Genomic DNA, 19,791 nt, shown 5'->3' with positions numbered 1-19,791 from the left:
GGAAAAACTGTGCTTGTAGAAAAAGTATAGTGTGAAACACGTGCATAAAGGTAATTTCTCACTCGTTTGAATTGCGGCACTCGCTTGCGCTCGTACCGCAACTTTTCAAACTCGTGAGAAATTAGTACCTTTCTGCACTTGTTGCACAATATACTATTTCCTAACTAGTGCGGAAAGTAATAATTTCCCGCACGAGACTGCCGTTGACCCGAACGACGCGATAGCGGAGTTCGGGCAAGCAGTCGAGTGCGGGGAAGACACTTTCCGCATAAGTTACGAACAATATTTTTTCTAGGGCCGTACGTTTGGAAAAAAGCCACAAAAAATAGAGTCAATTCAATTTTTATTTAGGAGTGAAAATACACAAATTAATTCTTTGACAAGGTTGTCAAAACCAAACTTTCAATATAAAGGGTTACCACGACGACGATATTGGTTTCCATGACGACAATTCAAAACCATTGTAATTGTCTACTGAGTTGACTTTTAAATATTATATCAAAATAATTTTATTTCATCGAATTATTGCGTTAATTTCATTAAAACATTATATAAACATATATAAACATATTGCATGAATTATAGTGTATTATAATGCCATATTAAAAGGTATTCTACTTTCCCGCACGCCGTGCGGGCAAGTGCAACTTTTGGAAACAAAATGCGTACGCGAAAGTGGTTGTTTTAGCACGGCCGTAGAAAATAGTATATTGTGTAACAAGTGCAGAAAAGTACTAATTTCTCACAAGTTTGAAAAGTTCGGTACGAGCGCAAGCGAGTGCCGCAATTCAAACGTGTGAGAAATTACCTTTCTGTACGTGTTACACACTACTTTTTCTACAACCACATATTTTGCTAAAACTAGAAATCACAATTTCCAATCGAAGATTTATTATAACAATAAATTATAAATTTTAAACTGTGTTTAATTAATACTAATCGATTTAAATTCCCTAAACAAATTACACAGAAATCAGTTAAAAAATTAATGCACTACATTAATTTGTTTAAATATAATAGTTATTTATGATATAAGTGTTAAAAGTACACTTTAAGGTACGCATAAGAAAGTTTGCAGAATGTGCGAAGCGAGTTCTGCAATTCACATGAGTGCCTTAATAATCTACTTTTTAACACGCATATCATACAATATTTTTTCTACAAACGTAATTACAGGACAATATCTACAAAAACTTTTACTTGAACTTGACGGACATTCCATTTTTATATTTTTTTGACATTACATCAAAATTGCCTATAGGTACGGTCAATACGAACTGCAGTGCCTTAAAATTTTTAAAGCACTAGTGCCTTAAAGTAGCATATTTAACGCTCGTATGGAGTGCTAAAAATTGCATTTTTAACACGGTTGTAGAAAAACTATTTTAAATAATTATTACAAAATAATGTCACATTTGACGTTATATTTACGCAGTCACGGATTTACACCAAACCTACTTCATTCGACGTACTTGCTAAGGTTGCTAAATCATTATTGGTTAATTGATAATTACAAAATATTTATTAAGAATAAAATTGTAAAATAAAACAGTTGTAACATCCATAATTTAATTTCTATTCGATAATTAAGTATAATAATTGTCTTACAGGTTATATTTGTCTACACTTTAACCACATATGTAAACAGAATATATATTTTTTACTCAGAATCAGGTAGTCTACTGTGCAGAAAAGAACTTTCCGGCACAGAAACGTCACTTTTCTGCACACTAATGTCATATATCTGATACTGTGAGAAAATATCAACTTTGTTAACATAAAACTGTGCAGAAAACTGCATTTTGAATAGTGGTTGTAGAAAAATAACTATTTCTGTTTTTGTTCAGTTGTAATTAAAAATGTGTTTTAATTAATAATGTTTAAAGTTTAATCATCATTTATTGTTATAATACCAATATAAAAATTATGAATACATTATTTTATTTCTCAAACTAACTTAATTTGTTTGCTAAATTTCATTTTTGACCGGGGGTCATTTTTGACAACCGTTGGTCATCCGTGTTAGAAAAAAAGGTTGGTCATCGGAAGGTTAAAACAAATTTCACACTAGTGAAGTCCTTCTCCCGTGTGTACTCTCAAATGTCTTTTAAAATTAGTTTTATCGGAAAACTGCTTAAAACAAATTTCACACTTACGAGGTTTTTCTCCAGTGTGTACTCTCACATGTGTTTTCAAATTCTGTTTAAGAGAGAACTGCTTAAAACAAATTTCACACTTGTGAGGTTTTTCTCCAGTGTGCACTCTCAAATGTCTTTTCAATTGACCTGCATCACTAAACTGTTTAAAACAAATTTCACACTTGTGAAGTTCTTCTAAAGTGTGTACTCTCAAATGTGCTTTAAAACTATGTGCTCGGTGAAACTGCTTACAACAAATTTCACACTTGTGAGGTTTTTCTCCAGTGTGTACTCAAATGTGTTTTCAAATTATCTTTAGAAGAGAACTGCTTACAACAAATTTCACACTTGTTAGGTTTTTCTCCAGTATGTACTCTCAAATGTGATTTTAAATGACTTGCTTGGTTAAACTGCTTACAACAAATATCACACTTGTGAGGTTTTTCTCCAGTATGTACTCTCAAATGTGCTTTTAAATGACTTGCTTGGTTAAACTGCTTACAACAAATTTCACACTTGTGAGGTTTTTCTCCAGTGTGTACTCTCAAATGCGTTTTCAAATTCTCTTTAAGAGAGAACTGCTTAAAACAAATTTCACACTTCTGAGGTTTTTCTCCAGTGTGCACTGTCAAATGTCTTTTTAAAGTAGATGCTCTACTAAACTGTTTAAAACAAATTTCACACTTGGGAAGTTCTTCTCCACTGTGTAGTCTCAAAAATTTCACACTTGGGAAGTTCTTCTCCACTGTGTAGTCTCAAATGTACTTTTAAATTACATGCATGGATAAAGGTCTTAAAACAAATTTCACACTTGTGAGGTTTTTCTCCAGTGTGCACTCTCAAATGTGTTTTTAAACTATGTGCTTGGTTAAAATGCTTAGAACAAATTTCACATTTGTGTGGTGTTTCTCCAGTGTGTACTCTCAAATGCGTTTTTAAATTACTTGCTTGGTTAAATTCCTTACAACAAATTTCACAGCTGTATGGTGTTTCTCCTGAGTGCACTCTCAAATGAATTTTCAAATTTCCCCTTTCATTAAACTGCTTAAGACAAATATTACACTTGTGAGGAGCTTCTCCAGTGTGCAATCTTAAATGACGTTTCAAACTACCGGCTTCCCTAAACTGCTTACAACATATTTTACACTTGTAAGGTGTTTCTCCTGTGTGTATTCTCAAATGTGCTTTTAAATTACTTTTATCATTAAACTGCTTAAAACAAAATTCACACTTGTGAGGTTTTTCTCCAGTGTGCATAATCAAATGTCTCTTTAAATGGCCTGCTTCACTAAACTGTTTAAAACAAATTTCACACTTGTGAAGTTCTTCTCCAGTGTGTACTGTCAACTGTCTTTTTAAATTATCTTTATCAGTACACTGCTTAAAACAAATTCCACACTGGTAAGTTGTTTTTCCAGCCCCAACTTTCATTTTTCCTTCTGCATGTTTACCTGTACATTTTCCTTTAAGATATGAATGTAACGTGTCCACGATTTTCATTTTATTTTCCACCTAGTTACAATCTAAAATACAAAACAACTATAAACATTTTACTTTTAACCACAGAAACAGACGAACCACTCTGTAGCGCTACTGAGTGGAGCCACAAAGTGGCTTAGACAGGCGATTTTGTAGCGCCAATGATTTTGTAATGGACGCGACGCCACAACAGCGAGGATCGGCGACAGTGGCTGGCCACTGTCGCTCGTCTGGAGTGGCACGTTTAATTTACATAAGAATTTACGGCTAATCGTCGGAAGCTACTTTGTGGCGCCACAAAGTAGTGCTACACAGTGGTTCGTCAGTTTCTGGCGTAACGGAAAAATATTGCAGAGATAAACGAACATAATAAACCAAGTAAAATTTTAACCCAATTTGACATTTCTAAGTTTATTCCACCATTAGAAATTCATTACGGTCTAATACACAGGCTCCCCAACGTACTTTTGAGTACCACCAAATTCTGGTACCCTTTATATCCCAAGTATTGACTTCTACTTTGAGAATATTCTGTTAAATATCATCTAATACTGATCAGCTGATGATTAATACTTCAAATGTCATTCAAACGATTTTGTTTTAAATATACATACCGCGATATTAAGTCACAACGACGGCCTCTCGTGGATTTCAGCTGAACTAGCCTCGATGAATTTTTTAATGTCAAACGCTGAGCGCACATGCATTTGAAACAAGTAGGTAATATTCATTATTTATTTTTGTTTATTCAAACAAAAAGTAAACCCATTTACTTATGAAGAACGGGAAGTTACTATTTAGGGAAAGTAACGGAAAAACAAAAGCCAAAAACCAAAAAAACTCTGAAACAATACAATAATTGTATGTATAGGATTTAGAAAAACTAAAGTGATTATTTCATTCATAGGAAATTTTGACCAATAGAAAGCTACAGAAATAAAAATTACAGCGAATTATTTCATTCATAGGAGATTCTGACCAATAGAAAGCTACAGATATAAAAATTAAACTGATTATTTTTTTATGATTTTAACTTCCAATCGTATAGTAAGATATTTGATCATGTGTTTAATTCTGTCCAATCAGATTAAAATTATACTGAGAATTATCTACTGTAGAAAATTACCCATAGAATTTTTTTAAGTAGATTTTTTCTGTTTAATGGCAACCAGTTTCCTAGTTTTGACAACTGTCACATTTAAGAAAATATCCATAATATACGTATTAAAAAATAATGTTACGAATATCACACGACAGTAAGAATAAATAAGAAAATAATGCTTCATTTTTACTCAAATTTGTTGTCATTGGGCAATAGCCACTCGAGCCCTGCGGGCTCTCGTGTCTATTGGCAGACAACAAATTTTCGAAAAACTGTCGCATTATTTTCAATTTATTCTCACTCTCTTGTGATATTATACCCGATAATTTTTGATAATTTCCCGTCAAGTATATTACGTCAGATGCCCTTCGTTGCTACGAAAAAATACATTCAGTGACATTAATGACAATTAATGTTTTAAAAATTATAAAAGTGATGACTTTCAACCGTCAACTATTTATAACAACTGTGTGTTTAATTGTACTAATTTGTACTTACATAAATAAATTACAATAAAATTTTGGTTTTGAACAGTTTTATTCATGAAACAATCGCAACAAATTGCACTCGATCTCTAAAATTAATATATAATTTTTGCCCTCGTGTGTCACTCGGGAAGAATTCAATAATTTTAGAGCTCTTGTGCAATTACTACTGATAATTTTTGATAATATCCCGTCGTCAAGCATTACGTCAGATGCCCTTTGTTACTACGTAAAAATGAACATTCAGTGACATTAATGGCAATTAATGTTTTACAACTTGTCACAGAGAACACCAATAAACAGGTTTAGCAAATATTCAGGTGAAGATATCAATAAAATATTAGTTAAAATGATTTAAAAAGACAATTTAATTCATGAAATAATCTCAGCGAATTACTCTCGATCTCTAAAATTATTATCAACTTGTTGCCCTCGTGACACTTTGGCATAATAATTTAACTGTCAAAGTAAATTGAAATTAAAACTGTCAAAGTGTCACTCGGGAAACAAATCGATAATTTTAGAGCTCTCGTGCAATTATTATACTAATAATTTTTACCGGTATGGAAAAGAAATAATCATAATTACCTTGTACAATGCATCTTCTAACAAACGACTGCTCGCCACAACAGCGAAATGAAGAAGAGGTGGGATTACGAACACTCGATACGGATCGTATCCGCCATATTTTACCATAGCGCCTTACAGGAAAACATGTCGGATACGATTCGTATCGAGTGTTCGTAATCCCTATGCAGATATTTATATACAAAAAACGAAGCGATGTGTCGAGGTGAGAACTGATATATTTATGTAGAGATTTTGTAACTGTAACAACTCTCAAATATGTTTTTAAATTAGATGATTCACATGGTAAAACATGGCGGATACGACTAGTATCGAGTGTTCGTAATCCGACTATAATATTGATTTTACCAAAAAAAAAACGAAAGAGATCAAAATTGTATAAAATTTAATTCTCTTGAGTTTGGTATAGGTAAATTTTTGTTATAAAACTAATAATAAACGAGATAATTCAGTAATCATGCTTTAACTGTCACTATTTTCAGCAATAACTCGAAAAATATTGACCGCACGAAAAATATTGTAATAAAAGATATGATAGAAAATCACATTTTCAACAATTTTAGTTCGTCTAATTTTTGTCGAAAAGTTCAAAATGGCGGAGATATTGAACAAAAACGGTTCTCGTTTAAAATGAAGATGGCGGCTAAGGCGACGACGAAATTCAGTCGAGATTTGGGAGATTGAGATTGAAAAATAAAATGTGGGGCAGCTCGTAATGCAAGGTCAAATGCTATCCCGACTGAACCATGAGTGGAGCCACAAAGTGGCTTAGACAGGCGATTTTGTAGCGCCAATGATCTTGTCGTAATGGACGCCACAACAGCGAGGATCGGCGACAGTGGCTGGCCACTATCGCTCGTCTGGAATGGCACGTTTAATTTACATAAGAATTTACGGCTAATCATCGGAAGCTACTTTGTGGCGCCACAAAGTAGTGCTACAGAGTGGTTCGTCAGTTTCTGGCGTAACGGAAAAATATATTGCAGAGATAAACGAACATAATAAACCAAGTAAAATTTTAGAACAATTTGACATTTCCAAGTTTTTTTTACTCCCCAACGTGCTTTTGAGTACCACCAAATTCTGGTACGCTTATATCCCAAGTATTGACTTTTACCTTAACAATATTCTGTTAAATATCACCTAATTTTTTTCCCTGGAATCCGTCTGTTGTGAACCGGTTGTACTGCAGCCACTTGGCTTATTGTACATCTTCCATTGTTTATGAAACCCATTCCAGGATTCTGGAACCCTGTACCAGCTTGTACAGGTCTAGTGGGTGGGTGCCATATAATTTTGGAGTCATTTCGATGTCTCCGAAAAGTGTTTGCCGCCTCCGATCCAATGCCTCACAGTCATCCAAAATATGGTTGACTGTTTCAGGTTCTCTGTTACAGAGTCTGCAGCTCAAGTCTCCATGAAACAGCCCCATTGTATGCAGGTGACCCTTAACTGGCGCATGTCCAGTGAGGAAACCTGTTATGACTCTGAGCTGATTCCTGCTTGTTTTCAGCAGTAACTCAGCTCTACTAGCACATGTCCGTCCGATATACATCTTGCCATGTGTTTGACCGGGTACACTCTCTCAGTGTGAGTTGTGTTGGCTTCGGATCCAGGCTTTTTTTCGTTCGCGGACGGTGCTTTTTGGCACTCCCACGGCCGGCTCTGGACCCAGGTATTTTGTAGCGGATGCTCTCTTGGCAAGTGCATCAGCTCTTTCATTGCCGTATATGCCCCGATGACCTGGAACTCATACCAGTATAACACTGTTATGTTGTGCCAGTCTATCAAGTTCTTGTCGACATTCCCACACCAGCCTAGAGTTCACCTTAGGGCTTACAAGAGCCCCAATGGCTGCTTGGCTATCTGTGAATATGTTAACCCGCTGCAGTTCGAATGCCCTCAGGTTGTTTTCTCTTGCACACTGCAAGATTGCAAAAATCTCTGTCTGAAATACGGAGGTACATTCTCCCAGTGGAATAGAAATGTTGAAATTGCCACCCACTATAGAATATTCCTGCGCCCGAACCGTCTGCAGTTTTAGACCCGTCCGTATACCAGGTGCAACCCTGCAGTCTGGGTCGAGAGTTTCCTCTGTCCCATTCGTCTCGTGGGCAAATGTCCACTTGAAAAGGTACTTCAGGCATATATCTTGATGTCATATGGTCAGAAATCATCATCCATTCGGCATCATTAATTTCATTCGTTATTTTACTATGTCCTGATTTAACTGGTACGTTGCTCAGGTTTTCTCGCAGTCTATAATAGCCCATTCTCGCCTCACCTCTTATTGTTATATGTAAAGGAGGGAGATCCAGTAGTGCCTCCATAGCTGCCGTAGGTGTGCCCCTCATAGCCCCCGTGATCCCGAGACAAGCAAGTCTTTGCACCTTGCTTAATTTGATGATGGCACTTTTTTGCTGCACTTTTGGCCACCATACCACTGATGCATACGTAATTGTGGGTTTTACTACCATGTTATAAGTCCAATATACCATGTCTGGTCTCAAACCCCACATTTTTCCATGAGTACGTCTGGCTACCATTAACGTAGATACCGCTCTCTTCGTTATTCTTTCTATCTGCTGATTCCAAGTAAGTCTTGAGTCTAATATTATCCCGAGATACTTTACTTCACTCACCAGATTTAAATGTATACCATTTAGACTTAGAGGACCCAATTCCTCTGAATTCCTTCTTTTAGTAAATTTCATGATTTTGGACTTTAGAGGACTGATGTTAAGCCCTACATTTGAAGTCCATTCTGTAACTACGCTCAGAGCCTGTTGCATTCGATCTCTGACTGTACCATTAAATTTTCCGTGGGCTAAGATGACTAGGTCATCCGCATAGCCCAGGACGTGATGCCTATCGTTGTCGAGTCTAGCCATCAGGCCATCCATGACCAGATTCCACAATAGAGGAGATAATGACTCCCCCTGTGGGCAGCCTCTGGCTACCTGAGCTGACACTGTATCCCCTAGCAACGTAGCATATATCACACGGCTTCTCAGCATGCAGTCTATCCATCTACAGCTTGTTTCGTCTCCTAATATCACCTAATAGGGCTTTTCATCGATTGTCATTTGTTTCGAGCATCTGTCAGGTGTCACATAATATTAATATATCTACGTCATACGTCTTTGGTTTGTATCATTGGCAATACCAATAACGTATGACGTAGATATATTAATATTAGATGACACATGACAGAAGCTCGAAACAAATGACTGTGAATGAAAAGCCCCATACTTATCAGCTGATGTTTAATACTTCGCATGTCATTCAAACGATTTAAGTCACAATGACGACCTCTCGTGTATTTCGGCTGAACTAGCTTCGAGGTAATTTTCAATGTCAAACGCTGAGCGCACATGCATTTGAAACAAGTAGGTAATATTCATTATTTATTTTTACATAATATTCATTATTTATTTTTTTTACAAATTTCATATACAACATCGATGCGACCAACATTTTATATGTACCTAATTAGTCTAGTAAAATAAGATTACACTACATATAAATCAAAATGTTCATTCGTACAGGTTGGAACAAATTTTATATCAAAGTTTAGATGAGTACAAAAGATATTTTCAAAAAAGTATCCAAATCATATAAGGGGATCATTGTTTAAATAATTAAAAAGAAGTCATTTTTGCACAATATTTACTTTTTTAACTGCTAAGGTAATTTACATTTTAATGAAGGTCTTTAGGGTTTTTTTTTACTAAGCTGAAGGACAAATCTTTCACCTAAGACTTACTAAATTAAAGGGCCTAGCCGGGTAAGATGGTGAAAAGTGCCCCCAACTCGATTTAAATTCCATATAGGCCACTTTTTAGCACATATAGAGGAACTCCCTTTCTGAAATTTTTAGCCCCCTAGGTGGTCACGTGACCCCCCTAGAGCCTAATTAGGCTTTTTATGTTTTTATTTTTTATCTCAGCCGCATCAAGAGCTAGCCAAAAACTTTATTTAAAAAAGTTGTAAGTTTCAAAAAGATCTATATAAAAATTTTTTTAAATTTTTTGGCGGGAAATTCGAATTTTTAGAACAATTTTAAACTTTTAAATAACTCTGAAAAAAAAAACTAAGACACTCGTTTTTACGAAAATAAATTATAACGTGTATTTTTGCACAATCTTTCTCCCTGAATTTTTTCAGATTTTTAAAATTGGTGAAACGTACCTTTAAAAATAAAAAACCGCATTTTTTCGGTTTTTTTTTTCGTTTTTTGATATAATTTTATAAATATTTTTCCAAAAAGGTACCACCGTCACTAGAATAGGTAAAAAACTGAAAAATAATTGGGGTTTGCTTTATTTTTTTGTAACGCATCCATTTTTAAGATACAGGGCGTTGAAGAAAACAAAATTTTACACATTTTTTACGATTTTGCTGAAACTACTGGCAACATTGTAATAAAACTTGGCGGGTTTTAAGAGGTAGTTATTGTGCATGTTTTGACATACAATTAAGGATTTGATATTCATCATTGGCGCGCATAGGGGTAATGGTCTGAACTTTTTAAAGAATAAAGATAGTACGCCACTGACATATTTTAAATTAGCAATCGTTTTTGAATTCCTCGTTCAATTTGTGACAAAAAATCTATCTTCTTATTTTTTCATACGAAGCACCATTTTTATTCAAAAAATAAAAGATCTTAATCCTTACCAAGCATTCGAACTTCTAGTAGTTTCTACATCTACATATCTCGTACATAAACTGGTAAATCCATTATAAAAATTAATTCGAATACTTTGGAAGCGTTAAGATATTTTATTTTTTGCAAAACGGCGCGTCGTATGAAAAAATGGGAAGATAGATTTTTTGTCACAAATGGAACAAAGAATTCAAAATTTATTGTTAATTTGAAATATGTCAGTGGCGTACCATCTTTTTTTCTTTAAAAAGTTCAGACCATTACCCGTATGCGCGCCAATGATGAATATAAAATTCTTAATTGTATGTCAAAAAATGCACAATAACTACCTCTTAAAACCTGCCAAATTTTATTGCAATGTTGCCAGTAGTTTCGGCAAAATCGCAAAAAATGTGTAAAATTTTGTTTTCTTCAACGCCCTGTATCTTGAAAATGGATGGCGTTACAAAAAAATTTTATTAAGCAAACCCCAATTATTTTTCATTTTTTTACATATTCTAGTGACGGTGTTACCTTTTTTGAAAAATATGTATAAAATTGTATCAAAAAACGAAAAAAAAAACCGAAAAAATGCGGTTTTTTATTTTTAAAGGTACGTTTCACCAATTTTAAAAATCTGAAAAAATTCAGGGTGAAATATTGTGCAAAAATACATATTATAATTGATTTTCATAAAAGCGAGTGTCTTAGTTTTTTTTCAGAGTTATTTAAAAGTTTAAGATTGTTCTAAAAATTCGAATTTCCCGCCAAAAAATTTAAAAATTATTTTCATATAGACCTTTTTGCGACTTACAACTTTTTTAAATAAAGTTTTTGGCTAGCTCTTGACACGACTGAGATAAAAAATAAAAACATAAAAAGCCTAATTAGGCTCTAGGGGGGTCACGTGACCACCTAGGGGTCTAAAAATTTCAAAAAGTGAGTTCCTCTATATGTGCTAAAAAGTGACCTATATGGAATTTAAATTGAGTTGGGGGCACTTTTCACCATCTTACCCGGCTAGGCCCTTTGACCCACAATTTATTTAAATAATTATATATAAAATTTAAAAATCATATTTGCAAAAAAGTATTTTTTGCGTTTTATATAAGCACTATAAATTATTCTATTTATTCGGAGAAGTTGCGCTATATTACCAGTATTAAGCAAAAAAAATTGGTTAAAAAATATTTAATAATTCATGAGATTTTTAATTTGCTTATCAATTGTTACTATATTTTCAATTGCAAAAACGCGGATGTTACCAAAAGAATATAAAACTCTGTACAACCTCGTTACTTTTATTTTTATGTATATTTTCGACAAATGTATTGATAAATTCAAATTTCAATTTAACTCCCCTCTAAAATGACATTTGAAAATTGTTCTAATTTGTTTATAATTTGTTTTTTTTTTAATAACGTCACGGTGATTAAACATTTTGAAATGCTGTTCCGATAATCCGGTCCCTGGGAATTTTTCACTAATTAACATATTTTTTTTTGTCGTTTTTCTTCTTCTTTTTTTCCTTATAGTAAAAGATATAGTTTTGCTTATAGAGGGGGTTTCATTAAGAATGTCCAATCTCTGAGTTGTTGATTCTAGACCTCAAAATATTAAGATTTAACCAAAATCACTTCAATAAAATATGGCTCCTTCTGGAGTTACAGGCTGTTTTATTTAAAAATTTAAAAATTATTTTTGATCGGTATTTTAAAACTATTCGACATATCCTTTTCATACTGGGTAGAAAGTGTAGGTACTATACACCCTATGAAATTATGTTAAATACAGGTTTCCCGATATTACCAGAGGCGTACGACAGGCTAACAGGGGAAAGCAAATGGTTGACCCTTTCCAAATTCTACTAACTGGCGAAATTACCACTTTAGCGCAATTTTTAGATTCTCCCATACTCTCAATGTAAATAACTTACTTTTCACTCGTAACGATAAAGTCATTAGTTTTCGAGATATTTGCAGTTAAACATGTAACGGCACAGTTATTTTATTTTGATTAAGGTCTTGTGCCGCTTAATTTTTAATTTCAAATATCTTGAAAGCTAATGATTTTAGATCTAAAATCATTAGTTTTTGAGATATTTGAAACTAAAAATTAAGCGGCACAATATATTAATCAAAATAACTAAATAACTGTGCCCTTGCATGTTTAACTTCAAATATGTCGAAAACTAATGACTTTATCGTTACGAGTACAAAGGATCTTATTTACACTCACCGGCACAAAATTCCGCCACCCAAAATTTTTGATTAAGTTTGACAATTTATAACTTTATTATTTGTGCTCCGATTTTCAAGATTCTTGCACCAGTTTGTAGGTACATGTATTCATATTGTTTGGTATTATTCCGGTAACAAAAATTTTTGCTTGCATGTCATTGTACAGGGGTGAAAGGAAGCGTTATATTTTCTCCTAATTTTAAAAAATTCTGTGGAAAAATGGAATAGCTGATTTTGTTTCATAGTCCTGTCATATTTTCCCGGAGGCATCACCAACATTTTGTTTTTTGAATTATCTGAATATCGTTTTTCTTGTAAGAGCTGTACCATTTTTTGTAAATAAAAACACCGATTGACTCATACAATTAAGGTTGGATTGTTAAGATTAGAATGGCCCGCATGCAGCCCAGATCTCAATCATATTGAGCATTTATGGGATGAATAAAAAAAGCTATTTGCCGTCATCCTAGGCCTCCAGAAAATTTGGTACAGTTATGGCCCTGGTAGAGGAATATCGGGCTATTCCCTAGGCAAGGAAAACACATCTTTATTAGATGCTAAATAGATTGCGAGCAGTCGTTGCTGCAAGAGGTGGACATAACCGCTATTGAATTGTTTTGTTGTTAAATTTGTTTTGTTAATTTTAGTGCGTTTGATATTTTTAAATAAATAAACCTTCAAAGCCGTGTTTTTAATTAGAGCTCTTACAAGAAAAGAGATATTCAGATAATTCAAAAAAACAAGACCTTAGTGATACCTCCAGGATAATACAAAAGGAGTATGAAATAAAATCAGCACTCCAATTTTTCCACAGAATTTTTTAAAGTTAGGAGAAAAAACAACGCTTACATTCACCCCCGTATAATGCCATCTAAGCAAAAAATTTTTTACCGGAATAATAGCAATTGACATCAATACATGTACCTACAAACTCGTGCAAGAATCTTGAAAATCAAAGTACAAATAATAAAGTTATAGACTGTCAAACTTAATCAAAAATTTTGGGTGGCGGAATTTTGTGCCGGTGAGTGTACATAGACAGTATTGCAGAATTTAAAAATTGAACTAAAATGGCAATTTCACCAGTGACGTAGAATTTGGGAAGGGTCAACCATTTGCTTTCCCCTGTCCGCCTGTCGTACGCCTCTAGTAATAGCCGGAAACCTGTATTTAACATAATTTCATAGGGTGTATAGTACCTACACTTTCTACCAAGTATGAAAAGGGTATGTCGAATAGTTTTAAAATACTGAGCAAATATAACTTAAATTTTTAAATAAAACTCAATAAGGAGCCATATTTTATTGAAGTGATTTTGGTTAAATCTTAATATTTTGAGGTCTAGAATCGACAACTCGGAGATTGGACATTCTTAATTAAACCCCCTCTATAAGCAAAACTATATATTTTACTATAAGGAAAAAAAAAGAAGAAAAAAACGACAAAAAAATTTATTACTTAGTGAAAAATTCCCAGCAACCCGAATATCGGAACAGAATTTCACAATGTTTAATCCCCGCGACGTTATTAAAAAAACAAATTATAAACAAATTAGAACAATTTTCAAATGTCATTTAAGAGGCGAGTTAAATTGAAATTTGAACTTATCAATACATTTATCGAAATTATGCATAAAAATAAAAGTAATGAGATTTTAAGCAGGTTTATATTTTTTTGGTAACAACCGGGTTTTTGCAATTAAAAATATAGTAACAATTGATAAGCAAATTAAATATCTCATGAATTATTAAATATTTTTTAACCAATTTTTTTTGCTTAATACTGGTAACATAGCGCAACTTGTCCTATTAAATAAAATAAATTTATAGTGCTTATTTAAAACGCAAAAAATATTTTTTTGCAAATTTGATTTTTAAATTTTATATATAATTAATTAAATAAATAGGGGGTCAAATTTAATTTACTAAGTCTTAGGTGAAATATTTGTCCTTCAGCTTTGTAGAGAAAACCCTAAAGACCTTCTTTAAAATGTAAATTACCTCAGCAATTAAAAAAGTAAATATTGTGCAAAAATGACCCCTTTTTATTTATTTAAACAATGATTCCCTCATATGATTTGGATACTTTTTTGAAAATATCTTTTGTATTCACCTAAACTTTGATATAAAATTTATTCCAACCTGTACGGAATTACATTTTGATTTTTTTTTTATTTTATTACGCTAAATGTAATGTAATGTTTATTTACGGCCATTTTTATACAAATCATCTTAAATTTAACTTAAAACTATTACAGCGCAATACAATTAAATTAAAAGGTATTCAGCCCTGTGATAAATCACTCACGTTAAATATAACATAAAGTTATCCTGTAGTTGAGTTAAAATCATTGAATTGGTGTGATGTATCATATTTAACTTAACTACCTGCGTTATTTCTTGACAGTTCTTTGTCTTTGTAATTATGTAAGGATAGGTTCATTTTTTGACTTGTTTTTAGATAGAAATCACGTAAATATTCAACGAAGACCGCTGCTTCAGGTTGTCCTATGATTTTCTGCGGCATGTTATTAATTTAATATCAAATATAAAGCAGTACAAAATTAAAAATATCAAAAAATAGACCTCAAATAACAATTAAAAGCACGTAGGTTATAATGAAATTAAAACAATTAAAAATGAAAAGTAAATCAAATCGAGATATAATTGTTGAATGATTAATATATTTTAAGTTGAAATTTATAAACATAGGGATTTTAAGTAGAACCATACCTACTTATATCCAGTGTTGCCAGAGAAATTTTTGTAAATGCACTGGAATGACTGGAATAGTGACACAAAATGTACTAAACCAACACATTTTGTACAAAAACTTTAAAAAATGTCGTTTAATGTTATTTGAAGCAAATTTATTATATCACAAAATTTTAGGTTTTTACTTCAGGAGACTTTGTTCAGAGTATCAAAAGTTTGTTTGTTAAATTTATCAAATTGGTACAATTGTACCAACTTTTGCAACGCTGCTTTTATGGTTATCTTCCCCTCCTGTGCCATGTTCCGATCAATCTCTCGCACTCACTACAACTTGTACTATTTCTACATAAGGTTCTCTTTGTTACTTCAAACTTTGTTATTCAAATGTTACTTCTTTTTTAACGTTTAAGAACTAACTCATTTCATAACGGTGACGGATACGTCTCACTAAATTTACGTAAATAGTTATGGAGATAGATAGTTATCTTAACTTTAACGCAAACGTTAAAGATAACTTCGGTCATCCATCACAGGACTGATTGTTAGTTTTCTTTTTCGTATAGGCTTAGTTCACTCATTATCAGAATGGGGTCCGTTCAGACCCCAGCACGTCTTTTGTGTAATATATATTTTGAGGCTCGTCCGATGAAGGTTAAGGTTTTTCTCCTGTATGTAGTCTCATATGTGTTTTTAAACTATGTGCTCGGTTAGCCCGGAAGTAGTCGCGCTCACTTCTGTAACGTGAACAGTCGCGTGTTAGATTCTATCTCACAATACGAATTTACAACAAATTTTTATTTTATAGTATTTTTATTTACTTGTAATGTTAGAAATATTATTTCTAACAATTATTAAAGCTAACTGGCTCTCCCTAAAGCCATAAATTCCACAAAAAGAAGAAAATTCCTACGCATTACTACACCCTTCCTCGAGGCACTTACGAAATTTTTTCAAAATTGCAAAATTTTTCGTTATCGCGAAAAAGGATAAAATGTGAGCTAAAAACTAACGGCACGACTACTCGCGGGTTAAACTGCTTACAACAAACTTCACACTTGTGAAGTTTTTCTCCAGTGTGCACTCTCGAATGTCTTTTCAAATGACCTGCTTCACTAAACTGTTTAAAACAAATTTAATGTCACACTTGTGAGGTTTTTCTCCAGTGTGTGCTCTCAAATGTGCTTTTAAATGACTTGCTTGGTTAAACTGCTTTTAACAAATTTCACACATGTGACGTTTTTCTCCAGTGTGCACTCTCAAATGTCTTTTCAAATGACCTGCTTCACTAAACTGTTTAAAACAAATTTAATGTCACACTTCTGAGGTTTTTCTCCAGCGTGCACTCTCAAATGTTTTTTCAAATTACCTGCTTTACTAAACTGCTTATAACAAATTTCACACTTGTGAGGTTTTTCTCCAGTGTGTACTCTCAAATGTGCTTTTATATTACTTGCTTGGTTAAACTGCTTATAACAAATTTCACACTTGTATGGTTTTTCTCTAGTGTGTACTCTCAAATGTACTTTTAAATGACTTGCACGGATAAACTGCTTAAAACAAATTTCACACTTGTGAGGATTTTCTCCAGTGTGCACTCTCAAATGTCTTTTCAATTCACTTGCTTGAGTAAATTGCTTAAAACAAATTTCACACTTGTGAGGTTTTTCTCCAGTGTGTACTCTCAAATGTCTTTTCAAATTATCTTTAAGAGAGAACTGCTTAAAACAAATTTCACACTTATGAGGTTTTTCTCCAGTGTGTACTCTCAAATGTACTTTTAAATGACTTGCTTGGTTAAATTGCTCACAACAAATTTCACACTTGTATGGTTTTTCTCCAGTGTGTACTCTCAAATGTACTTTTAAATGACTTGCACGGATAAACTGCTTAAAACAAATTTCACACTTCTGAAGATTTTCTCCAGTGTGCACTCTCAAATGTCTTTTCAATTCACCTGCTTGAGTAAATTGCTTAAAACAAATTTCACACTTGTGAGGTTTTTCTCCAGTGTGTACTCTCAAATGTGTTTTCAAATTATCTTTAAGAGAGAACTGCTTAAAACAAATTTCACACTTATGAGGTTTTTCTCCAGTGTGTACTCTCAAATGTACTTTTAAATGACTTGCTTGGTTAAATTGATCACAACAAATTTCACACTTGTATGGTTTTTCTCCAGTGTGTACTCTCAAATGTACTTTTATATGACTTGCACGAGTAAACTGCTTAAAACAAATTTCACACTTGTGAGGTTTTGCTCCAGTGTGCACTCTCAAATGTCTTTTCAATTCACCTGCTTGAGTAAATTGCTTAAAACAAATTTCACACGTGTATGGTTTTTCTCCAGTGTGACTGATCAAATGTACTTTTAAATTACTTTTATCATTACACTGCTTAAAACAAATTTCACATTGGTAAGTTGTTTTTCCAGTCCCAACTTTTACTTTTCCTTCTGCATGTTTACCTGTACATTTTCCTTTATGATATGAGTGTAGCGTGTCCACTATTTTCATTTTATTTTCCACTTGGTGACAATCTAAAATAAAAAACAACTATAAACATTTTACTTTTAACCGCAGAAACAGATGAGCCACTCTGCATCGCTACTGAGTGGAGCCACAAAGTGGCTTAGACAGGCGATTTTGTAGCGCCAATGATTTTGTAATAGACGCCACAACAGCGAGGATCGGCGACAGTGGCGGGCCACTGTTGTTTGTCTGGAAGGGCACGTTTAATTTACATAAGAATTTATGGCTAATCATTGGAAGCTACTTTTAGTACATTATTTCACGGTTTTTGCTCTAAATTTTAAAGAACCGCTTGGATTGACATGAAATTCCCATATATTTTTAGCTAATATTTTAAGAATAGAAGGGTAATACAATTTTAAATATCATACAAAAATCAAATCGAGATATAATTGTTGAATGATTAATATATTTAAGTTGAAATTTATAAACATAGGGATTTTAAGTAGAACCATACCTACTTATATCCAGTGTTGCCAGAGAAATTTTTGTAAATGCACTGGAATGACTGGAATAGTGACACAAAATGTACTAAACCAACACATGTTGTACAAAAACTTTAAAAAATGTCGTTTAATGTTATCTGAAGCAAATTTATTATATCACAAAATTTTAGGTTTTTACTTCAGGATACTTTGTTCAGAGTATCAAAAGTTTGGTTGTTAAATTTATCAAATCGGTACAATTGTACCAACTTTTGCAACGCTGCTTTTATGGTTATCTTCCCCTCCTGTGCCATGTTCCGATCAATCTCTCGCACTCACTACAACTTGTACTATTTCTACATAAGGTTCTCTTTGTTACTTCAAACTTTGTTATTCAAAAATGTTACTTCTTTTTTAACGTTTAAGAACTAACTCATTTCATAACGGTGACGGATACGTCCCACTAAATTTACGTAAATAGTTATGGAGATAGTTATCTTAATTTTAACGCAAACGTTAAAGATAACTGCGGTCATCCATCACAGGACTGATTGTTAGTTTTCTTTTTCGTATAGGCTTAGTTCACACATTATCAGAATGAGGTCCGTTCAGACCCCAGCACGTCTTTTGTGTAATATATATTTTGAGGCTCGTCCGATGAAGGTTAAGGTTTTTCTCCTGTATGTAGTCTCATATGTGTTTTTAAACTATGTGCTCGGTTAGCCCGGAAGTAGTCGCGCTCACTTCTGTAACGTGAACAGTCGCGTGTTAGATTCTATCTCACAATACGAATTTACAACAAATTTTTATTTTATAGTATTTTATTTACTTGTAATGTTAGAAATATTATTTCTAACAATTATTAAAGCTAACTGGCTCTCCCTAAAGCCATAAATTCCACAAAAAGAAGAAGAAGAAGATAATTCCTATGCATTACTACACCCTTCCTCGAGGCACTTACGAAATTTTTTCAAAATTGCAAAATTTTTCGTTATCGCGAAAAAGGATAAAATGTGAGATTCTAACTAACGGCACGACTACTCGCGGGTTAAACTGCTTACAACAAACTTCACACTTGTGAAGTTTTTCTCCAGTGTGCACTCTCAAATGTCTTTTCAAATGACCTGCTTCACTAAACTGTTTAAATAGTGCAGCAGATTCGTGCAAATATTATAAGAATTGCACATTTAATGATGCAAGCGTATAATTTGGTCCACATATACTGCACATATTATAAAGGTACAAATTTAGATATAAGGCCATCTCAGATTTTGCCTTTTACAAAAATGGCGGTCATTCAAAATGGGCGACTATACATATATGACTAATAGCACGATATCTTTTGAATGAAAAGATGATATAATAGAATGATATAAAAATCATTATTGTACATTTAATGGTAGAATCATATAATTTGGACCACGTATACTACACATACAAAAGTTCA

At 33.2% G+C, this 19,791-nt stretch overlaps 2 protein-coding genes across 3 annotated transcripts in view; both read right to left on the bottom strand.

The window, feature by feature from the left end:
* Positions 1 to 1,879: 1,879 nt before the first annotated feature.
* Positions 1,880 to 5,900, bottom strand: LOC126888718 (zinc finger protein 234-like). Its single transcript, XM_050657102.1, has 3 exons — positions 5,793 to 5,900; positions 3,083 to 3,263; positions 1,880 to 2,892 (listed from the first exon to the last, which is right to left on the bottom strand). Exons 1-3 carry the CDS (start codon positions 5,898 to 5,900, stop codon positions 2,399 to 2,401), a joined length of 783 nt encoding a protein of 260 aa, XP_050513059.1. The 3' UTR covers positions 1,880 to 2,398.
* An 8,662-nt stretch (positions 5,901 to 14,562) lies between these two features.
* The window catches only part of LOC126887648 (zinc finger protein 664-like), a 45,784-nt gene continuing 40,555 nt past the window's right edge, over positions 14,563 to 19,791 (bottom strand). For both annotated transcript variants that reach the window (XM_050655260.1, XM_050655262.1), the window contains one exon: positions 14,563 to 17,927. In XM_050655260.1, the coding sequence (XP_050511217.1) occupies positions 16,663 to 17,927 (1,265 nt within the window). In that variant the 3' untranslated portion in view covers positions 14,563 to 16,662. The remainder of the gene's footprint in view (positions 17,928 to 19,791) is intronic.

This window comes from Diabrotica virgifera, chromosome 7 (genome assembly GCF_917563875.1).
Source record: "Diabrotica virgifera virgifera chromosome 7, PGI_DIABVI_V3a".
In the NCBI taxonomy this organism is placed as follows: Eukaryota; Metazoa; Arthropoda; class Insecta; order Coleoptera; family Chrysomelidae; genus Diabrotica; species Diabrotica virgifera.
The sequence above is the reverse complement of the archived record's forward strand: the minus strand, read 5'-3'. Positions and strand labels throughout refer to the sequence as shown.